The 24,088-nt window shown below is 39.9% G+C and overlaps 1 protein-coding gene across 2 annotated transcripts in view; it reads left to right on the top strand.

The window, feature by feature from the left end:
* slc49a4 (solute carrier family 49 member 4) overlaps positions 1-15,789 on the top strand; it is an 82,871-nt gene extending 67,082 nt beyond the window's left edge. Inside the window, exons 9-10 of one of the 2 annotated variants that reach the window (XM_055015623.1) lie at positions 11,538-11,715; positions 15,557-15,786. In XM_055015623.1, the coding sequence (XP_054871598.1) occupies positions 11,538-11,715; positions 15,557-15,638 (260 nt within the window). In that variant the 3' untranslated portion in view covers positions 15,639-15,786. Of the gene's footprint in view, positions 1-11,537; positions 11,716-15,556 lie in introns of both variants that reach the window. The other variant, XM_023274571.3, reaches the window with a different exon arrangement.
* Positions 15,790-24,088: the final 8,299 nt, after the last annotated feature.

Below are 24,088 nucleotides of genomic sequence, written 5' to 3'. Positions count from 1 at the left end.
ACAATTTTTTGAGTTTTGAAAGCTTTATAGATCTTTGCTATGTCAAATTAGTCTTTAAATGCCTCAATAAATCAGTGCCACAGCCACTCTGGGTTCATCCAAGGACAGGACGGCTGCAGGGTCACCAGAAGCTCCACCAACAACAATTGCAAAATAGCTTACCGCAGAACTACATTTGGACAGACAGCCTTTTCAATCAAAGGTTGTCACATCTGGAATACATTACCTAATGAAATTAATAGGATAGCAGATTTAAAAACTTTTACAGCAAAAGTTAAGCATTGGCTGAAAGAAAAACAAGAATGTACCCACCTATGACATCTAAGAGGTCCGACTGACTGTGGAGTGTGTCATTGTGCGTGTTTGTGTGTGTGTGCGTGTGTGGGTGGGGGTTATAGGTTTTTAATGCTGTCTGTGCTGTTTTTATTTGTGTTGTTGATCCTTTGACTACTTTTACTTAAAAGCCCAACCAGGGACAGGAGTTGCAAATTAGCTCAATGCTACACACTCTATATGTAATGCATCAGTCTTATGTGTTCTATGATAATTACATGGCCCCTGATCAAATAAAGAAATGAAATAAAATAAATAAATTACTCGTGACAGTGCGGCCTTGAAAGTGACATCACGTCAAGCACCCAGGCACCAGGTCAGAGTCAGAGGAGTATCGTCTTGGAAAATAGGTCAGCTACTTACTGGAGAAAAGTTATTAGCTTAAGATAACTCATAACAGATTTTACAAGTTAAACAGAAATTAGCAAAATATTGATGGCCAGCTAATGTTACGTAGCCTAACACATCGATAGCTTCAGTTAATTGGGCCCGGTGCCAACTCAGTGTCGCTAACGTGAGTAAACTATTGATAGCATTAAGTTAATATCTACGCACCATGTATGAATAACTGCTGACTGCATTTTCAGATGAGCTTGTTCAAAATTTTTTTTTAATTTTAACATTCAGCCTTTAAAAAGCCATTTTCAACTGGCCATTCAATAAATAGGTTGTACAAGGAAAATCTGCAGTCAAGTGTCATTTGTTTACGTTGCCACGGGTCCCAGAGACCCTGCCACTGCTGCTGAAAAAAATCCTAGAGGAAGCACTGTGTGTGTGTGTGTGTGTGTGTGTGTGTGTGTGTGTGTGTGTGTGTGTGTGTGTGTGTGTGTGTGTGTGTGTGTGTGTGTGTGCGTGTGCGTGTGCGTGTGCGTGTGTGTATTATATATTATCTATATCTATCTATATATCAGAATTTTGAAACTACAAATTTAGAATAGTGTTGTTTCTTGTGGTTTGTTTGTTTTTTTAAATATCACGTTTTCAGGATTAAATCAAGTCAAATTTTGCTTAAAAAAAAAAAAAAAAAAATCACACATGACTCGTTCAGTGATGGGGCTGCACAGTGGATTGGTGGTTAGCATTGATCTGTCCAGTGTGTCCCCTGCCTTCACCCTGAGTCAAGCCCCTCTGCGATCCTAATGAGGATTAAGCGGTGTATAGATGATGGACAGATGGATGGATAGTTCAATTATTGATTCTTTCTGCTTTTACAGTTTTCCAGGCTCTAATAACTAGGTTCATTTGTGCTAATATTAGCATGCAGACCTAAGTAAACTGCATCCATGTTCATGGGTGCTGGGGGCAAGAATTTCTTTTTCTTATCTACTTTGCATAATAATTTGTGTATTGTCTTTTTTGTATAGCTTTTTGTTGCCACCAAGATCAGAAATACAGAAAAAAAAGTCCAGCTTGGCAGATTACCATGTTAATTTTCAGACATAGTGGTATACATTAGGTGTCTTATTCACGCACTGTTTGCAAATTAGCAAGCTGCTACCCGCAGGCATGAATACTGTTAGCAATGTCATACATTTTATTTTGCTTCCAATGGCAATAATAATATAATAGACATACTACTGTCAAATGGAATAGACTATACAAGTTTGGAAAATGAAGTTAGCGATTTTGCAGCAAATTTCATGAGCGGAGATGCACAAAACACTTCTTCTTGCAAAACTTACAGAGCTGTTAATTAATTCTCACAATCTTGACCTGAAAGTTGTTGCCATGACAGCGCTGACAGGACTGCTGTGCAAAAATTGGCAGCGACGGAAGGGACAAAAAAATACAAAGGAGAAAGAATAGCAATAATTTGTAGAAGAAAAGACAGTAGTCAAACTATTCTCTGTCATCTCCTCCTTCCTCTTAAGCAACCTAATTGTCAGCAATTTAAATGACTCCACAACCACTTAGCATAAAAGCCTAATTAGCAAGTGAGTTGAAATGACTGTAGAACAGACTGAGTTCAACATTCAACACGAGGATTTTCCCTTCTGACGTCTGACGTTACGGTGAGCGTATTGCGTCACTTCCTGTTGTAGCGCTGTGTTGTGTTCTGTGACTGTTGTAGCTTATCCACTCCATCTAATTTGATATTCATTAAATCTGTGTGTAGCGGTAATATTTGAATCGTAACATACACTCGTTTTCTTCACGCACCCTCTCAGTACTTAATTCTAAGTTAATCTGTTATCTCTGTCCGCTAGCCTAGCACTTAGCAGTTAGCATGGCTTCTCCCTCTTCCTCTCCTTCTCTTTCCTGCTCAGTGTGTCACATGTTTAGTTACTCCTCTGCCTCCTTTAGTGATAACGATACCTGTAATAAATGCAGTCTGTTTGTAGCTTTGGAGGCGAGGCTCTCTGAATTGGAAGCGCGGCTCCGCACCATGGAAAACACCCCGCTAGCTGTTAGCCAGGCTCCCTTAGCCGGTGCGGACCGCAATAATATAGCTGCTAGTGTAGCTTCTGCTAGTGTAGCTTCTGCTAGCCGTAACCGAGCAGCTCCCGAGCAGCCGGGAAGTCAGGGTAGCTGGGTGACAGTTCGTAGGAAACGTAGTCCTAAGCTCAAGCCCGCTGTCCCGGCACACCACAAACCGCTTCACGTTTCTAATCGTTTTTCCCCACTCAATGACACACCCGCTGAGAAACCAACTCTGATCATTGGCAGCTCCGTAGTCAGAAACGTGAAGCTAGCGACACCAGCGACCGTAGTAAAATGCCTCCCAGGAGCCAGAGCGGGCGACATAGAAGCAAATTTGAAACTGCTGGCTAAAGATAATCGTAAATACAGTAAGATTGTTATTCATGTCGGCGGTAATGACACCCGGTTACGCCAATCGGAGGTCACCAAAGTTAGTGTGGCATCGGTGTGTAACTTTGCCAAAACCATGTCGGACTCCGTAGTTTTCTCTGGACCCCTGCCTGATCTGACAAGCGATGATATGTTTAGCCGTATGGCATCGTTTCGCCGCTGGTCGTCTACGTGGTGTACTGCAAACGACGTTGACTTTATAGACAATTGGAGCTCTTTCTGGGGAAAACCTGGTCTGATTAGGAGAGACGGCATCCATCCCACTTTGGCTGGTGCAGCTCTCATTTCTAGAAATATGGCTGATCTTATTAGAACTCCTAAAGCATGACAACCCAGAGTTCAGACCAGGATGCAGAGTTGTAGTCTTCCACACCTCTCTGCAGTTTCCTCTCAGCTGTCACCCTCCAGTAAATCACTTAGCTTTATTGAGACTGTGTCTGTCCCCCGACCACCAAAATTCAATAAATTAAGCAAATCAAAAATAAACAAAAGACATAGTAACCATAAAAATCTAATTAAAATTAATACCACTATTTCAACTGAGCGAAGAAACAGGACAATTAAATGTGGTCTGTTAAACATTAGATCTCTCTCGTCTAAATCTCTGTTAGTAAATGATTTGATAACTGATAACCAGATTGATTTGTTCTGTTTGACTGAAACCTGGTTGCAGCAGGAAGAATATGTTAGTCTAAATGAATCAACTCCTACTAGTCATACTAACTGTCATGTTCCTCGAATCACGGGCCGAGGAGGAGGAGTGGCAGCAATTTACCTCTCTAGCTTAAAAATGAACCAGAGACCTAAACCTAGTTACAGTTCATTTGAAAATCTTACTCTCAGTCTCTCTCATCCAGATTTAAAAGCTCAGAAACCAGTTTTATTTGTTGTTGTATATCGTCCTCCTGCTCCTTACTCTGAGTTTTTATCTCAATTCTCAGACTTTTTATCTGATTTAGTGCTCAGCTCAGATAAAGTCATTATTGTGGGTGACTTCAACATTCATGTTGACGTGGACAGTGACAGCCTTACGACTGCTTTTAATTCAATATTAGACTCAATTGGGTTTTCTCAACATGTAAATAAACCAACTCATAGTTTTAATCATACCCTTGACCTCGTTCTGACTTATGGCAAAGAAATCAAACAGTTAACAGTATTTCCCCAGAACCCTCTTCTTTCTGACCATTTAATGATAACATTTCAATTTACAACAATAGATTGTATAGGAGTTAAGAATAAATATCATTACAGTAGATGTCTGTCTCACAATTCGGTGACTAAATTTAAGGAAATAATACCCTCTCTATTTAGTCCAGCACCACTTACTGATATAATGGAAGGGAAATATTATAATTTTACCCCCACAGAAGTGGATTATATTGTTAATAATGCTGCAGCCTCACTGCGTACAACACTTGATAGTGTTGCACCTGTAAAAAAGAAAGTTCTATCTCAGAGAGGACCTGCTCCTTGGTATAATTCCCAGCTGCGGACTTTAAAGCAGGCGTCCCGAAAGCTGGAAAGGAAGTGGTACTCCACTAATTTAGAGGAAGTTTATGTAGCTTGGAAAAATAGTCTAGTAATTTATAAAAAAGCTCTTCGTAATGCCAGGACAACATATTATTCATCTTTAATAGAGGAAAACAAGAACAACCCCAGGTTTCTCTTCAGCACTGTAGCCAGGCTGACAAAGAGTCAGAGCTCTGTTCAACCTTGTATTCCTTTAGCTTTGAGCAGTAACAACTTCATGAGCTTCTTTACAAATAAAATTATTACGATTAGAGAAAAAATTATTCTGGCCCTTCCTGCAAATGTCACAGATGTATCATCGAGTACAGATACTTTAGAATTGGCTGTAAGACCAGATGGAAATTTAGAATTTTTCACCCCCATACATCTCTCTGAACTCATTTCAATAGTTTCTACATCCAAACCATCAACATGTCTTTTAGATCCTATCCCAACTAGACTGTTCAAGGAGGCTTTACCTTTAATTAATTCCTCAATGTTAGATCTGATTAATCTCTCTCTAGTAACAGGTTATGTACCACAGGCTTTTAAGGTTGCTGTAATCAAACCTTTACTTAAAAAGCCCACTCTAGATCCAGATGTTTTAGCCAACTATAGACCAATTTCCAACCTCCCATTTCTCTCCAAAATTCTGGAAAGAACAGTTGCAAATCAATTATGTGAACATTTACAAAGGAATAGCTTGTTTGAAGAGTTTCAGTCAGGCTTCAGAGTGCATCATAGCACAGAAACAGCTCTGGTGAAAGTTACTAATGACCTTCTCATAGCGTCAGATAATGGACTGGTCTCTATACTTATTTTATTGGACCTTAGTGCAGCATTCGATACAATCGACCACAAACTTTTATTACAGCGACTAGAACATTCTATTGGCATTAAAGGGACAGCACTGGACTGGTTTAAATCCTACTTATCAGACAGGTTCCAGTTTGTGCATGTCAACAATGACTCTTCTGAGCATACTAGGGTTAATCATGGAGTTCCTCAGGGTTCTGTCTTAGGACCAATACTGTTCACATTATACATGCTTCCCTTAGGCAACATTATTAGGAAGCACTGTATTAATTTCCATTGTTATGCTGACGACACTCAATTGTATTTATCTATGAAGCCAAATGAAACTAATCAGCTAGCTAGACTGCAAGATTGTCTTAAGGACATAAAGACCTGGATGACCTATAATTTCTTACTACTAAATTCAGACAAGACTGAAGTCATTGTATTTGGCCCCAAACATCTTAGAGAATTGCTTTCAAAGCATATAGTTACTCTGGATGGCATTACATTGGCCTCCAGTACTACTGTGAGGAACCTCGGTGTTATCTTTGACCAGGACATGTCCTTTAACTCGCACATAAAACAAATCTGTAGGACTTCCTTTTTCCACCTGAGAAATATTGTGAAAATCAGGAACATCCTGTCTCAGAGTGATGCAGAAAAACTAGTCCATGCATTTGTTATTTCTAGGCTTGACTACTGTAATTCCTTATTATCAGGTTGTCCCAATAGCTCTCTGAAATATCTACAGCTGATCCAAAACGCTGCAGCCAGAGTACTGACGGGAGTTAGCAAGAGAGATCATATTTCTCCTATATTGGTTTCTCTTCATTGGCTTCCTGTTAAATCTAGAATAGAATTCAAAATCCTTCTTCTGACATATAAAGCTCTTAACAACCAATCTCCATCATATCTTAAAGACCTGATAGTACCATATTATCCTAGCAGAACTCTTCGCTCTCAGACTGCAGGCTTACTTGTTGTTCCTAGAATCTCTAAAAGTAGAATGGGAGGCAGAGCCTTCAGTTATCAGGCACCTCTCCTGTGGAACCAGCTCCCAGTTTGGGTTCGGGAGGCGGACACCCTCTCTATTTTTAAGACCAGGCTTAAAACCTTCCTTTTCGACAAAGCTTATAGTTAGGGCTGACTGGGGGACCCTGACGGGGTGAGCTGGTGTTTTCATTTGCAAAACTGAATTCCCCTCTTGACGTCCCTTTAGTTTGCCCCTAGTTATGCTGCTATAGGCCTAGACTGCTGGGGAACCTCTCTTGATGCACTGAGCCCTTCTCTAACTACCTATGTATTTACTATATATACCATTATTGCATTACATTCACTCTGTTTCTTTCTGTGTCCTTTCTCCGAGTGTCCCTGGTCCCAGAGCTGGATGCTGGATGCTTCAGATGTGTGGTTGTGTTTTATGGTCCTTGTGTCCCACCCCCCCACCTCTCTATCTCTACCCCTCTATCTGTATCCCTCTATCTCTACCTCTACCCCTCTATCTCTACCTTTCTACCTCTTCTGTCCCTCTCAACCCGCCCGGCCAGCAGGCAGATGGGTCCCCCCACATTAGAGCCGGGTTCTGCTAGAGGTTTTTTTCCCTGTTAAAAGGGTGTTTTCCTTGCCACTGTCGCCTTTTGGCTTGCTCTGGGGGTCAGGCATATGGGTTCTGTAAAGCGTCTCGAGACAATTTGACTGTAATTGGCGCTATATAAATAGAATTGAATTGAATTGAATTGAATTGAATAAGTAATAACATGAGGACGCAGCAGATGAAAACAATTTATCCAAAAAAGGTGTAGGAAAATTATAAAAAAAGGATTTTCAAATGCTTTTTTTATTTGTCTAAGTTCCTCAAGTGATTCAAAGTCAATAGACCAGAAATTAAAAGCTCAGAGTTTAGATCTGGAATGCACCACAATACACCGTAAACCATATGTTTTCGTCCTTCGCATAGTGATCATTGAAATCTTATAATCAGCTTTAAAGCAAAAAGGTGACCCGAGGAGCCTCCAGAGTCGCAGCTGGCACTTCTTGTCTTTGGTTCCTCCTTTTATCTCATTTGCTCTAACCTTCTCCCTCGACTCCTCACTTTAACCTCCCGTTTGATTTCAATCAGTCCAAAACTTTGTTTCCTCCAAACTTTGCTCCATATGTGAGCTTGGCAATTAGAGGTTAGCAAATTGTCCATTTTTGCCACATTTGAATTAGTCAAACTGCTCGGCTTCGCATTAGCATTTGTTTAAGGCTGTTTGCTCAAATGCACACACATTGGCGGACTGTGTCTGTAACTTTAAATGGATGAGTCTTTGTTGTGCAAACACAAAAGCGAGACAGTCAGATGGAGACTGCAAGTCAGATAAACACAACTCCATTAACCCGCCTCCATGCCAGGTCTCCTGCTGTCCGGCTCACAAACTCCTGATTAATGAGGATGCTTCAGGAAGCTGGACTTCTCTCAGCAAATACCCTCAAACAATTCTTAACCTCCCCCTTCCCTCAAGACACTTCTCTGCCTCATTTTTGCCCCAGTTTATCACTTTTGCCTTCATCTTTACACCTTACACCCCATATTTTTAATTCTAGTCAAAGAGGTGATGCTTCAGACACTAGGGATTGACCGATATGGGTTTTCTAGGGCTGATACAAATGCCAGTAATTAGTATTTGCAGCCAATGTACATTAAATGTAGTTTTAACAGCATGTGATAGCAGAGAACCTGTAATTCATAACTAGGCTTCTTCATTTCTAAGGGTGAATGTAACTTAATATGTAAAATAGAAATGTTAGTAATGAAATTACTGTGCTCTCCTCAGTTTATGTGGTATCAACAGAGATTGATCAGTTTGTCTCCTGCAGTTGCTGTTCTTCTCTATTTTCTTAATATTTCACTGTTCTGTCGCTTTTATTGTCCACTAAGGTCCATATCTTAAAGTATATTGTTTATCAGACTTTGTTTTTGTTTTGGTTTTTTTGTCTGTTGTTTTACAGGTTTCCAGACTTAGCTGCTAGCCTTTAGCGTAGCCTAAACCATTATGAGAGGAGTTAATTTCCCTTTTTGTTTCTTGTGCAGTTTTTGCTGCTTAAGAGGCATTTCTGAGACCACAGAGTGACGAGAGACAGAGAGGAGGCTGCATCAGACCTGAAGTAGTGCATTTAATTTTTTGATAATCAGCCAATAAAAATACAGATAATCTGAAAAAATGCAAAATATTTGCCACGATAATCGATCAGGCGCACAGCTCAAACACATGATTTACCAAAAAGATGCTCCAGCCTCTTCATGCATTGATCAAGTAGACTAATTAATGTCATAATTGGACTTTAAGCAGATCCAGTGTCAGTAGTGGCGTATTGTCTTGTTTTTTGTTACATGTTATGACCTGATTTCTCTATTATAACAATAATAATAATAATTAAAGCTGCAAGCAGCATTGAATGGGTCCTCGCACATCCACGCACTTCGGGACTTGATGCACCTCAGCGTGTGGCGGACGCCGGAATGTGACATAAAAGTGAAAGTTTCGAGACATAGCTGACCAATTTCAGGATAATATCACAAAGTTTCTAGAAATGGTATGTGCAAAAATAGAGCATTTCTGTGCCTTATAAGGAGGCAAAATGGCACAGACAAGTCTAAGAAAAGTACTAACACTCAAACTGGTGTCTTAAAAGGAGGACAAAATATATTGAAGCCAGTGTAAAGAGACTGAAACATACTGGGAGCCAATATAAGAAGACTAAAACATAGTGGGAGTCAGTTGAAATCGGCTGAAACATGCTGTTAGCCAATAGAAAGAGGATAAAACATACCGGGAACCAGTTTGTGAAGTTTGAAACACACTAGGAGCCAATATGAAGAGACAGAAATTACTGGGAGCCAGTGTAAAGAGAATGAAAGAACCGTGAACATGAATACAGGCAATCGACTAACAATAGTACATCAAAGTGTAAAACATGTAATATCCTCTCCAGCAGGTGGCGCTATCACTGTGAGTGGGATATTGGCATATGGATGTGATCAGGGCAGGACTCTGGTTAAACATGTAAAGTTTGAGGCAGATTGAAGAATGCAGAGGGTAGTTAGACAGTAATTGATGTTTCATGGCGAAGCATCAATGTTCAGGGGGTTGCCATGGCCACGCCCTTTGACTAATGCAGATGATTTTGATAATTTATCATCATTGTGAGTGGTTTTATATACTGTCCAAATTTGATGTCTGTTGGAGTTGTCCCCTATGAGTAGTTAACCACTGAAAATGACCAAAATTACCAAAAAACTCGCAGTTAGTCCAAGATGGCAGAATCCTGTTGGGTTTAGGTTTTTGGCCTTTTTGACTTTTTCAATCGTCCTGATGTATGATATATATGCATACCAAATATTGTGGATGTAGGTTCATGTGTCAAAAATTATTATTTACTCTTTCATGGTGAAGGATTAAATTTCCAGGGGGCGCCATGGTGGTGCCCTTCGGCTTTTGAGGAACCTTTTGATAACTTTTGATCATGACGTGTTGTATATACTGGCCAAATCTGAGGTCTCTAGGAGTTACCCCCAGGAGGAGTTTGTTCTTGAAAATGAAAAAAATCACAAAAAATTGTCCAGTTAATTCAAAATGGCAGACTTCCTGTTGGCTTTAGGGCATGGCTCCAAGAGGCTTTTTTGGGCATCCTGATGTGCTCTATATGCCCACCAAATTTCATGGATGTAGATGAAACGGGCTGCGGGGGCTATTTGTTAAAAATGCTGCAGGGGGCGTTATGGCACATGCAGTGCTGAGATGCATATAGTGTTCTTCCTTTAACCCACTGTGATATGTGTGGCAATTTTGGTGAGGTTATGAGCATTCTTAATCTATCAAAAAGCACTTTATCACATCAACAATGCATTGCCATGGCAACAGCATTGTATGAAATCTCAAAATCTTCACACTGTGGTATTGTCATGGTGTGAAGACTCAGCTGACTAATTTTCAGAATGATATGACAAAGTTTAATTCAATGGGACGTGCAAATGTAATGCCTAAACGTCCTGTTGCCAGTAGGTGGTGCTCTGATTATTTCTAAATTTTTCAGGGTGGATGTCCTCAGACATCTGAATATTAGCATATGGATGTCATCAGGGAAGGTCCCTGATCATACATGTAAAGTTTCAGGCAGATTGGAGCATGTTCAGGAGAGTTAGACAGCACTTCCTGTTTCATGGCGAAGGATCAAACTTCTACAGGCCGCCACGGCCACACCCTTTGACTATCCAGGAACATTTTAATAACTTTTGCTCAGTAAGGCCTGTTGTATGTACTGGCAAAATTTCAGGTCTCGTAGACTTACCTCCTAGGAGGAGTTCATCACAGATTTTTTACAGTTAACGCATGACGACGGACTTCTTTCCTGTTGGGTTTAGAGCATGGCTGTGATTGACTTTTTTGTGTTTCCTGATATGCTGCATATGCCTCACAAATTTTGTAGCTGTAGATGAAATGTCCTCCCAGTTGGGCTAATACCACATTTTTAAATTTTCCAGGGTGCGCTTTGGAGCCATTTTGGGACACACATGCGCAAGCCCCATAAAATATCAAATTTTGCGCCGGTCCTGATGTGTGTGCAAATTTTGATGCAAATTGGTGCATGTTTAGGCCCTCAAAAATGCAGTCATTTTGTCAGGATAATAATAATAATAATAATGATAATAAAAAATCCTAGGGTTTCAATAGGGTCTTCGCACCGTTCGGTGCTCGGACCCTAATTAAAGCTGCAAGCAGCATTGAACGGGTCCTCGCATCCTTGCTGGCCAGCGAGTCCCAGCATGTCCACCAGGTGACGCTGTGACCGAGAGTGTATGTCGGCCTATGGATGTGATAAAGGCCAGACTTTGATCACACATATAAAGTTTCAGGCGGATTGGAGCATGTACAGGCTAGTTATGCAGCATGTCCTGTCCATCCACCAGGTGGCACTGTGACCAAGAGTGTATATTGGTCTGTAGAATTCATCAGGGCCGGACTGATCACTCATGTAAAGTGTCAGGCAGATTGGAGCTACAGGCTGTATAACTAATACAGCATTTCCTGTCCATCCAACAGGTGGTGCTATCACTGACTGTATATTGGTCTATGGATGTCTTCAAAGTTGGGCTCTGATCACACATGTAAAGTTTGAGGCAGATTGGAGCATGCAGAGGATAGTTACACAGCAGTTGATGTTCATGGCGAAGCATCAAAATTCTGGAGGCCGCCATGGCCATGCCCTTTGGCTTTCAAGGTACCTTTTGATAACTTTTGATTATTATGTTCCGTTGTATAGACTGGTCAAATTTGAGGTCTCAAGGACCAATCCCCTAAGAGGAGGTCGTTCTCAAAAATGATAAAAATTGCCAAAATTTGTGCAATTAATTCAATATGGTGGACTTCCTGTTGGGTTTAGGGCATGGCTCCAAGAGGCTTTTTTTGTGTGTCCTGATGTGCTGTATAAGCCTCCCAAGTGTCAAGGATGCAGGTGAAACGTGCTGTGGGGGCTGTTTGTTAGAAATACTGCAGGGGGCGCTATCGCACATGCAGTGCTGAGATGCATCCAGTGTCCTTCCCTGAGCTGGTGGTGATGTGTGTGCAAAGTTTGGTGATTTTTGGAGCATTCTTATCCTGTCAAAGGCATGTTGTTTTTTAAATCAACTTTGCATTGCCACGGCAACAGCGTTGTATGAAAAGTCAAAATCTTGTCACTGTGCCATGGTCATGGTATCAAGACTCAGCTAACCAATTTTCAGAATTATATGACAAAGGTTAGGGCAATGGGATGTGCAAATGTAATGCCTAAACATCCTGTTACCAATAGGTGGTGCTATGACTATTTTGAAATTTATGAGTGTGGATGTCTTCAGACCCACACTCTTGTTCAGCACATGAAGTTTGGGGCAGATAGGATCTTGTGCAGCTGAGATATAAACACTTGAATTTTCATGGCGAAACATCAAAACTCGCTGCGCTGCCACAGACACACATTTGATGACAAGTCACCATTTTCTCTGTGATTCATCATCAATGTGTTCAGTAAAATAATAACAATAATAATAATAATAATAATAATAATAATAATAATAATAATAATAATAATAATAATAATAATAATAATAATAATAATAATAATAATAATCATCTCTAGCATTCCAATAGGGTCTTCGCACCATCGGTGCTCGGACCCGAATAATTCCTTGCATTCCAATACGGTCTTCGCACCATTCTGTGCTCGGACCCTGATAAGAGACATTTTATTTGTATAGCACTTTTCAAAACACTCAAAGACACTTTACTTATAAAATCAGCAAGTGGGCGAGCATCACAGGCACTGAGCAAGAAGAGCTTTTTTGTCTGAGTGCTGATGAATCGAGGTGCAGACGGTTCAGTGGCAGTGTGAGCTTCTCATCTGCCCTCCAGATTCAGCATTATTGCAGACAGCCAGAGCACCTCTCTGGTTAATGGAGCCTGAACAGAGCTGAGAAAATAGAACACCTCATTCTGCACCATGTTTAGGTTCAAGTATAGGTCAATGATAATAGGGAACACTGTCAATATTATTGAATTATTCAGAATCATTATGAACGACAGCACAAGCTGTTCTTATTTCCTATATGGTATGTCAGGAATTTTTATTGATTAGCTATTACTCCTGGTGGGACTCATAAATCATTCAATGCCACTTCCTACTAACCCTAATTAGGTTTCTGTACATTCACAGATCAACCACAATATTAAAAACACCTATATGATATTATACAGATCCTCAAAACAGCTTTAACCTGCCAAGGCACCTCTGAAGGTGTCCTGTTAGATCAGGGAGCAACATGGTGGCAGCAGATCATTTCAGTCGTGTAAGCTGTGAGGTGGGGCCTCCATGGATTGGACATCCCACAGATTCTTGATTGGATTTAAATCTAGGCAATCTGGAAGTCAAGTCAACATCTTAAACTCTTTGTCGTGTTCTTCAGACCACTCCTGAACAATGTCTGCAGTGAAGCAGGGAGCATTATCTTGATGAAAAAGCTTTCAGGGAACACTGTTGCCATGGAAGAGGGTAGATGGTCTGCAACAGTGCTTGTTTCAAAGTGACATCCACAAGATTTCTCAGCAGAAAATTGTTCAGAGTCTCACACACTGCCTGTAGCAGTTTGCCAAAAAACAATGTTACAATATAAGAATCATCAGCTGTAAATAGACCCATAAATATTACAACAACATATGTAATCCTAGCAGCTTCAGTAGAAATCAACTTTACATTCCTTGTAGGTTCTTGGAGACATTTCACCTCTCATCCAAGTTGGTTTATTCAGTTCTAACTGACTAATGGGGAGTTACAGAACATATAGTCATTCCAGGTCACATGGCCAATGGCCCATTAATGACCCAGGACCTCACATGCCTCAAGGTGTGAATAATTTGAAACCGGGTGGTCAACCAACAATGACAACAATCATGGTGGTGGAGCTGCCAGTTTACACAACAAAGGATGTGAATCTGCCAAGTCAGGAGTGACTCATGAGTCCTCTTGGATGAAGGTGAAACATTTTGAAGAACCTACAAGAGAAATCTAGTTGATTTTTACTGAAGCTCCTACGATTACCATGATCTGGATGACTGAGAATCTACACAGACGACAACATATTTACATAGTTTTGGTAAAATCCTCAGAAAGAGATGCTGAAAGTCTGCTGCTTTCTCAAAAGGACTTACATGAAAATGAACCTGCAATTTAAAGAAATCCTCACAAAGTACACAGTCTGCACTGACTCCACCAGTTTCTTTCAGTAATGCATCTTACTACCATTATAATCTATCAAACCAGACCACCTTCTTCCGTTGCTCCATGGTTCGGTTCCGTAGCTCACATTGCCGTTGCAAGTGTTTTAGTAGTGTCAGCATGTTCACTATCCATTCCACTATTACTTAAACCCCATTCCGATACACTGTGTGTTCAGACACCTTTCTATTATTGGCAGTATTAAGGTTTTGTAGGAATTTGTGCTACAGTAGCTTTTCTATAGGCTCCCCACATACATCAATGAACCGTGGAAACCCACGTCCTTGTCCCTAGTGCACCGATTGGACCACTTTAGGTAACCACTGCATATCAGGAACATCCGACAAGACCTTCCTTTTTAGAGATGTTCTGACCATGTGGTGCAGTAATCACCCTTTGGTCTTTGTCAAAGTCTCTCAGATTCTTATATTGCCCATTTTCCCTGCTTCTAACACATCAACACTAAAGAATGGACCGTTGACTTGCTGCTTGATACATCCCACCCATTGACAGGTGCCACTGTAACCACATAATCAATGTTATTTACTTTACTTATCAATGGTTTTATTGTTGTGGTTTATCTGTATTGTGGATAACTCATTGTATTATGAAAGTCATGATGTGGTCTGTTGCATAGTGCTTAAGCAGGGTTGAAGTCACTGGTAGTTTCCCGTTCAGAATTTTTTTATGTTGGAGACCTCCATCCCTGCATGTATCCACACTGATTTGACCTCATAAGAATATTTATTTAGTTTGACAGGCAGCAGAAAAAAGGTTTAAAGAGGAGAAAATCTGACAAACAAATGTGCATTTAAATGAAAGCTTGCAAGGACACAGTCTCTAAAGTGAGAAATGCTCAACAAATGTGTCTTGGAAACAAGCAGAAACAAACTACTTAAAATGTAACCCACACGTGTCCTCTATTCTTTCTTTCTATATTATATCATCTTTTGTAGATTAGTTCATCTAATGTAACATTTTTCTGTTTCACGCAGTGTTTAGTGATTGGTTGTTGTAATTTGTTGTGAATGTTATTTTTCTTTCTTGCTTTCTTTTTGTATTTTTCTTTGTCTTTGTTTCTTTCGGCCTTTCAGTCTCTTTCTGTCTATTTTGTCTTTCTTTCATCTTTCTTTCTTTTTTCGATCTTTCTTTCTTTCTTTCTTTTTCTTTCATCTAATTTAATGTTTTTTGTTTCCTGTGGTGTTTGGTGATTGATTGTTGTAACTTATTGTGTACATAGAATCATTTTACCTGCATAAATTATTGTTCATAACTCAACTGAACTCGTTTTCCTTCTCTCTCCTCCCTTCAGATGTGTCCTGGCTGAACTGGTGTCTAACTGGCTCATGCCTCTTCAGCCTCGTCCTCATTCTCTTCTTCAGGGAGTCCTATGACCGTCTCTACCTGGATGTCTTTGTCTCCGTGTGATGCGGCTGAGGACAAAAACTAACTTGATAATAAAGGACTGAATTAATTATCTTGCACAAAGATGATGAGAAAAGGGAGACGAAGGGCGAGTGGAAAACTCTTTTATGATGTAATATTATATTATATATATATATATATATATATATATATATATATATATATATATATATATATATATATATATATATATATATATATATATATACATACATATATATATATATATATGTATGTATATACTGGTAACCATGGTGATGGATATGTTGTATGGTTGCCCAGAAGAACCAGGAAGTTGTACTTTAATGTTTACTCCTTCTACGTGATCCACTTAATGCCATATGACTGACTATTTAACACGTCATTACCTCCTTTTATTTGTTGTTTGTGTGTAAACAGATGTTTGTGAACAGTTTGATTTTTCTTAACCAGGCACAGCATGACGGACTGTTATTTGTTAGTTGAGTCGATTGTTTCCCTTCACTCTAACATTTCTCGAACCTCAAAGCCTGACAACGAGGACGTCAAACTGACTCCAGATTCAGGTTTGGGCTCCCAGCAAGGAAGTAAAGGGCATAAACTTGACAGCTTCGTCAGCCAATCAGGATGTCCGACTGGGCCGAGTCGGGGATAAACGAAGGACCTCAGCGTGTTTTAGTGTTGCTTCAAACTGCAGGCTGTGAGTCACTGGGGAGGCTAAACCAGCCCGACGCTGTTAAGTGACCTGTGATATTGCCTGTCACTACGAGGGAGGCACTTACGGTGTTTTATAACCATCTCAAGATGAATATTATGCAAACATTATCTACCTGATTGATGATTGGACGCCGGCCACAGACGCGGACTGGATACACCTGCGCTTTTTTTTTTTCTACCAATGAGCTGTTCATGTGGAAGATGAAGCTGAGTCATTTCACACACCTATTTATAGCTAAAGATGTCGCTTTCTGGGATATTTGCTATTTAACCTGACATTAATTTGTTTCTTACGTTTTTTAATCATTTGTTTTCTTCAACGTTTTTTTGTTTTTGGAAATGTCTCAACACTAACAATCAACAACCAGTTTCCCCAAGAAACGGGATGTTTGGTGAGAATTGCACCCACAGCTGAGATGCAATGAGAGGAGGGAGGTGGTTTTATATTGCAGACTTGAGGATTAGTTCAAATTGCCAAGCTGCTCCTCCTCCAAAGCACCAACAAGTGTCTTTGAGCCAACTAAGAGTCGACTAACAAATAAAACCTAAAGGGAAAAAAAGAAAAGGAGACGTTTTCCTGGATTCCTTGACTGACAAAAGCTGAAGCTGTGACAAAAGCCAGCTTCATAACCTTAAAAAACACATCACTGCAAATGAAAAAGATCTGTGACAACGTCTTTTGTTCATGTTTGTGTCTTTGTCTTGCACAGTAGCCAAATGAGGCATTTTGACTCGTTTCCTCTGAAATTTAAGGAGGCCCTGTAGTGTGTTTCCTGGTGATTGTCTTTTCTTTATATTGTTTTTATTTTTTACTCTCCTTGTACAGAAAAGGTTGTCTTTTACCTTTGGACATGTTGCCTTAATTGCCCAGTGCAGTGCGTTCAGCCTCCCTCTCCTCCACACTGTGACTATTTTATCTGTAGATTTTTGTAAAAAAAATCATGTTCTTCTCTTCTGTGGCACAAACTCTGGTCATACCACCACATCCCGGGGTTTTGGTTGTAAATGTTGTTGTTCTGTAGAAAAGAACAAACATGGCTGTCAAATATTTCCAGCACCTTATTAAAATTAACATTTTCCAAATAAAACTGCTGTTGTTCTCCTGTTGTTGATAAGTTCAGCTGCTTGACATCAATTCAAGATGTTCAGTTCACTCCAGACTTGATTCAGGATGTTTTTTTTTTCTTTGCCCACTAACCTTCAACTTGCCTTTTTTACTTTCACACTCTAGTATATTTCCATCAGAGTCCTTTATTGAGCTTTCAATTAGGACATGATACAGTCTTACAGCTTTTGTTGCATTTTTTTCTAAGGTTTGCAACTGTGATTGGCATTTCTCTACATGATGTCTGGTGTTCAATGTATAATGCTGCAACTATGCTTTTTTGTCTCAGTTTGACTGAAGTTTAATCAAATTATCAGCTTGCTCAGGCTGATGGATTGCTTGCATGTGATTACCCAAAACACTTTTCTCTGCTTATGTTTGCAGAAATGTTCACATAAGTTATTTCCAGTTTAATATGCTACATCACCGCTTTCCGATAATGATGATGGTGAGAGACAAATTTAGGAAAGAAATGGCCAAAACCAAGTCAGCAAAGGCCAAAGCATAGTCACCTTTATGTCAGTGTTAGGATACTGTTGTACTTCAAAGGGTCTGTGTGATGTAAATTTTATCCTCTGCCCTCCAGAATCCTCAGGGGCTGCTCCATGGACATCCCAAAATATGTGTCCATGCTGACAATTTGCAAAGGAGTACAAAGCCTTGGCTTATATTCCCTTGCAGATGCACACATTGGACGGCTGCAAAATTTTTGCTCCTCGTCGACTCTGTTTCTAGTCTCCTGGAGTCCACTTGGAGGACTTTATTAGTATGTATGTATTCTGCATATGCACACTGCTGCCCATATAGCATTGACGTCTGTTACAGGGATCATTCAAGGATGTTCATGTGCACCCCAAAATTTGTGTCTAAATGGGACAATATTGTGTATTCTGGGCATTTGTGTGGATGTTGGAAATGCGTAGATACAAGCTACTGTGCATGTATGGAACTAAGTCATACAAGGGGACTCCAGTGCACTAAAAACGTAGTATAAAAGTGTCCACAGGATACGTCATTTCCATTCTTCCCAGTTATTGTATTTGTAAGAACCTGTGCAATGCATTCTGATAGCATCACATTGTGGTTTTAGAGACATAGCATCATGTTAGCTGCTCCTTATTTGCATAAAGTTGAGGCTTAGGCTTCTTGATGCAAATCAGAGGCATCTAGCAACAACTTGTCGTCTCTGGAACCTCTTGAAAAACTTTTAAACTAAACATTGCTTCGAATTTAGAACGATTTAGCCATGATTTTAACATGTCTTCTTTCTCGTTTCAAATGTTTTCAGGAACATCTTTTGGTAAACGGTTTTCGTAACGTGAAAGAAAAGTTCCAAAACTTCCAAAAATACACTAACACCTTTATAGGCACGTATCATTATAGCATAATCCCTGGTGTTCACAGCTGTACTGTCAAATCAAATCAAATCAAATCAAACTTTATTTATATAGCACTTTTCATACAGTTAAAAATGCAACGCAAAGTGCTTTACAACATTAAAAACATTAAAAACAAGAAAACCCGTCCCTCCCTCCCTCCATATATACATATATGCACACAACTGCAGGAGCACGCACACGTCCACACACACATACATACACACACACCCGTACATACACAGACACACACATGCCCACAGACACACACTCCCACCACTGACAGTTGGGAGACATGGCATGGCACTGACGATTGTGGAAAAACCCTCCAATTGGGGTCGTCCGCACTGGGAGGAGTCGCAGGCCACGACCACTGGGGGCGCTGGCACCCAAACCCACAGACCCCCTGACCCCGACAGACAGGGGGACCCCCACACCGAGGTGGGGAGCCCCCCCAACCAGCTGGGCCGAGGGGACTCATGGACAGCACCCCCAGTGGGAGACTGGATACAGCCCCCAGTGTGGAGGACCCCCTGAGGAGAACACTGGAGTTAAATAACTAAAAATTTAAAACTACAAGATAGAATAAAAGACCTATAACATAAGTAAAAAGGTGAAAGGTTAAAAAAAAAAAAAAAAAGGAAAAATACATACGAAAATAAATACAAAATGATAAGAACATAAAGATTTAAAAGGTTAGTTAAAAGCCTGATTAAAAAGGTGAGTCTTTAACCTTCTTTTAAAAATATCGACGGTCTCTGCAGTCCTGAGGTTCTCCGGCAGGCTGTTCCACAGGCGGGGGCCATAGTGGCTAAATGCCGCCTCACCGTGGGTTTTTGTCCTGGCTTGTGGTATGGATAAAAGGCCACTGCCAGAGGACCTCAGGATCCGCGAGGGTCGATATGTTAAAAGGAGATCAGATAAATAAGAAGGCGCAAGGCCGTTAAGACATTTAAAAACTAATAAAAGAACCTTAAAATCGATCCTGAAGCGGACGGGGAGCCAATGCAGCGACTTTAAAACTGGTGTAATGTGTTCCCGCCCTCTGGTCCTCGTCAGCACGCGTGCGGCTGAGTTTTGCAATAATTGCAGATTTAAAATACTCTTTTTAGGAAGACCAGAGAGCAGTGCATTACAATAGTCTAGACGAGAAGAGATAAAAGCATGCATTAGCACCTCCGTGCTGGCCTGAGAGAGAAACGGGCGGACTCTGGCTATGTTCTTCAGATGATAAAAACCTATTTTTGTTATATTCTTAATATGTGGCATAAAATTCAGCTCAGAGTCGAAAATCACGCCCAGGTTTTTTACAAATTTTGCTGGTTTAAAATCTTGTAGTTTAGATAAAAGTTTCTCTCTCTGGCCTTCAGGACCTATGACTAAAACTTCAGTTTTGTCCTGGTTGAGCTGTAGGAAGTTCACTGCCATCCATAACTTAATGTCTAAAATACAATTTAAAAGGGAATCTATTGGCCCTGTGTCATCAGGAGACACAGCAATGTACAGCTGTGTATCGTCAGCGTAGCTATGGAAACTGATGCCGTGTCTCCTGATGACGTCCCCAAAAGGAAGCATATAAAGGTTAAAAAGAATGGGACCTAAAATTGACCCTTGGGGAACCCCACACCTAATTTCATGGGTTCCTGAGGAACACGTATCCGTGCTTACATAAAAGCAACGGTCTGTGAGGTAGGAATCAAACCAGTTAAAACAGTACCAGAGAGGCCGACCAGGTGTTTGAGTCTGTTCAACAAAATATGATGGTCTACTGTATCAAAAGCAGCACTTAGATCCAGTAGAACCAACACTGTGAGCTTTTTATTATCCAGATTCCACCTGATGTCATTTAAAATCTTTAAAAGTGCTGTCTCTGTACTGTGGTTCATTCTAAAACCAGACTGATGTTTTTCTAAAATGTTAATTCTGTTTAAAAAGTCACTGACTTGGTTAAAAGCCAGTTTTTCTAAAATTTTACTTAAAAATGGTAAGTTGGATACAGGACGGTAGTTATTGAGAACATTGGGATCTAAATTGTTCTTCTTCAGAAGGGGCTTCACCACCGCCGTTTTAAAGGCAGTGGGGAAGACACCCGTCTGAAGAGAGCAATTTATAATGTTTAAAAACTGTTCCTCAAAGAATCCATAAAATGATTTTAAGAGAGGTGTGGGAATTGGATCTAAAAGGCAGGTTGTTGGGTTCACTTGGAAGAAAACTCGACCAAGCGTCCTTGCATCAACCAGGGCAAAACTCTCCAGCATTTCCTCAGGTAAGGACAGCAGATCAGGTGTGGTAACAGGTAAAACTTGTAGGGATAAAAGGCTGGATCTGATGTCCTTGGTTTTGGTTCTGAAGTGGTCTGCAAAGTTCTCACAGAGGGCGTCAGATGGCGTCTTAAAAGCTTTATTAAAATTAGTGCCTGCTAAAACATTAAAGGTGGAGAAGAGGAACCTGGGGTTGTTTTTATGGTCTGTGATAAGCTGTGCGAAATGGGAAGTTCTTGCCTGTTTGATTGCATTATTGTAGGTTTTGAGTTGTTGATGTAAGATCTCGTAGTGAACTGTTAATTTTGATTTCCTCCATCTCCTTTCAGCACTCCTGCAGTTTCTTCCATGTCAGCAAGGGAGTATAATCGGGTTAAGCATCAGGAATATGAAATGCTACATTTCCCATAATGCAACTATTAATTTTCCATACTTTCCCATGCCAAATAATTGCCCATGTCTTTTCAAACTTTCCAAGACAAGCCTCCCTTTAGAAACGTCATGATCAGAATTATTTTCTAACAGCTGACGAAGCTCCCCAAGAGCTTCAGATGATGTCGTAGAAGTGATTGTACGCACTTAGTACAATTAGTGGCACCAACCTTATTCAACATTTACAGTTGAAAAAATTGGCTCCCCAGTTGGTTATAATTAAAAACACAAGGCTGAATCAATATTTAGCAACATAACAACTCTTATTGATTGATGGTCGCAGTCTTGACTTGTGGAGTTTTTGTTGTTTACATTCGACTAAGTCTTTAAGGAGCAAATTACGTCACTGGTGGGGCCTGAACTCAACTGCTGTGTTATTTTGGCTGCACATGAACATTCTTGCACATTTTCTTGAAGCGGGAGCAGAGTTTGCTCTTGGAGGACACCTGCATTCTAGGAAACCTTCTAGTTACCATGCTTTTGTCTCTCTTTGGATACAAATCAGGATCAATGTGACCCATATTCATGACCTAATTGTTTTTAAAACCCTACATTATGTCCCTGCATGTGTATTCCCCCTTCTTCCCACCGGCGGCCAAGCTGGAGATGAGCTCATGCTCTGTTGCTGACAAGAGCAAAGGTCTCTGAGGTGAGTTTGCGTGCAACAGTCTGGTTCCAATTAGCATCGCTGACTGTGTGTGTGTGAACTTAAAATTGCTGCGATTGCTTTAACTTCCCATATAATACTTTTCTAATGCAAGAAACTGATGTTATTCAGGCAGGAACTGTGACCTGAACCAGACCCAGACTCCAAAAAAATGAGCTTGGCCCAGTGTTGAGATCAGATTGGATGGTTTTAGGTTGGATGTGCCTCAAATTGCTGTAAAGCATTCAAAGCCAAGCCTGTGGGGATGTAAAATTAATCCACTGTTGGTTTATAGTGATCTGTTTTTGGTTTATAGAGCAGATGGAATTGGAAAACCAAAAGACACTATGCACTGATATGATGGCAACCAATCAATCACCTCAATCAATCAAAAAGCAGGGTACCTTTGTCCAGAAACACGCCCAGTTTTATCATCTATTTTACCATAAATAAGAAACATGATTTACAAAATAAACACCATGCTATATTGAAAAATGTTTTAAACTAATAACTGAGACCATAAAATCACTGAGAGAATGTTTACTGAGGTAACAAATCAAGTGAGAAGTTGGATCATTTTGTTTTTGCATATCCCAATTGGGGTCAGAGCGCAAGGTCAGCCATGGTACAGTGCCCCTGGAGCAGGAAGGGTTAAGGGCCTTGCTCAAGGGGCCGACAGTGGCCACATTGGGGTTTGAACCACCTTCTGATCAGTAGTAGACTTCTATACAAGCTGACTTCTTCTTTTAGCCAGAGGAGTCGCCCCCTGCTGGCTGTTATAAAGAATGCATGATCATAGTTTTTTTGCCTTTAGGCTTCGACAGAAATAAGGTTAATGCAGTTAAAGCTGACATGGAAACAATTTCGAGCCTCATTTAGCCTTTCGCTAAGCTAACTTAGTTTATAACTGCTTTTAGGCATCCCGTCCTCCCAACCTTTGGTAGTAGAAGGCAAGTACGAGTATCCCTTGTATGTCATACTCTTAAAGGTATGACAGGCTGTATTCTTGTATTATTTATTTTCTGAAAAATGAGGACAAGCGTAGCATATTGCTAACATGAGGAGAGAAGTAAGGCAAATATCTTAGACAGAAAATGAGTAGAATTTAGATTTCAGTTTGACTTTAAAAGCAGTTTCACAAATAATGTAAATGTTTTGCTTTAGGCTGATTGCAGGTAGTTGTTTTTTTATTTTGTTAAATCACAAATAATATCTCAAATCTCAGGAAAAAAATATGTTGATTTTGCACATCAATAATCTACATTTTCACAAATAGTCATGATGATGGCAAAATTACACAACATGAATCATACTGGACATTATTATGCGTAGTTACATAGTTAAGCCTGGGACTAATGATAAGTATCAGTGCCAATTAATCTGGCAGTTACTGATGACTTGTTTGGTCTATAAAAGTTCCAGAAAATGATGAAAAATATTTCACAAATCTGAGATGACACCCTCAAATGTCTACATCCCAAAGATATTTAATTTTCTGTCAAAATGAGCAACAACACAAGTGAAATATTAAAATTTAACAAATTGGAAACAGTGAAAGTTTATTATTTCTTTCATTTCCCTGAAAAATTACTCAAACTGATGAACTGATTATCAAAATAGTGAGTGATTAATGTAATAGTAGAAAGATCTAATGATAACATTAACAGAATTGCAGTCCTACAAAACACACCATCGTGCTTTAAATGAAAATTATTATAAAACTGTACATACTATTTATGTATTAATGGGGCATTTTTTTTATTCAGGAATACCGGTACTTGGACAAATTCAGGCAGCTTTAAAATAAATCTATTGGACCTGAAGTTAAAAACTGCATGTTTCCACAATGACAAATTAACCTTCAAGCTCACATTTATAGAAAACAAATGTTTGTTAATCTCTT

The sequence above is a fragment of the Amphiprion ocellaris genome, chromosome 11, assembly GCF_022539595.1.
Source record: "Amphiprion ocellaris isolate individual 3 ecotype Okinawa chromosome 11, ASM2253959v1, whole genome shotgun sequence".
Lineage (NCBI taxonomy): Eukaryota > Metazoa > Chordata > Actinopteri > Pomacentridae > Amphiprion > Amphiprion ocellaris.
This window is presented reverse-complemented; position numbering and strand designations above follow the sequence as displayed.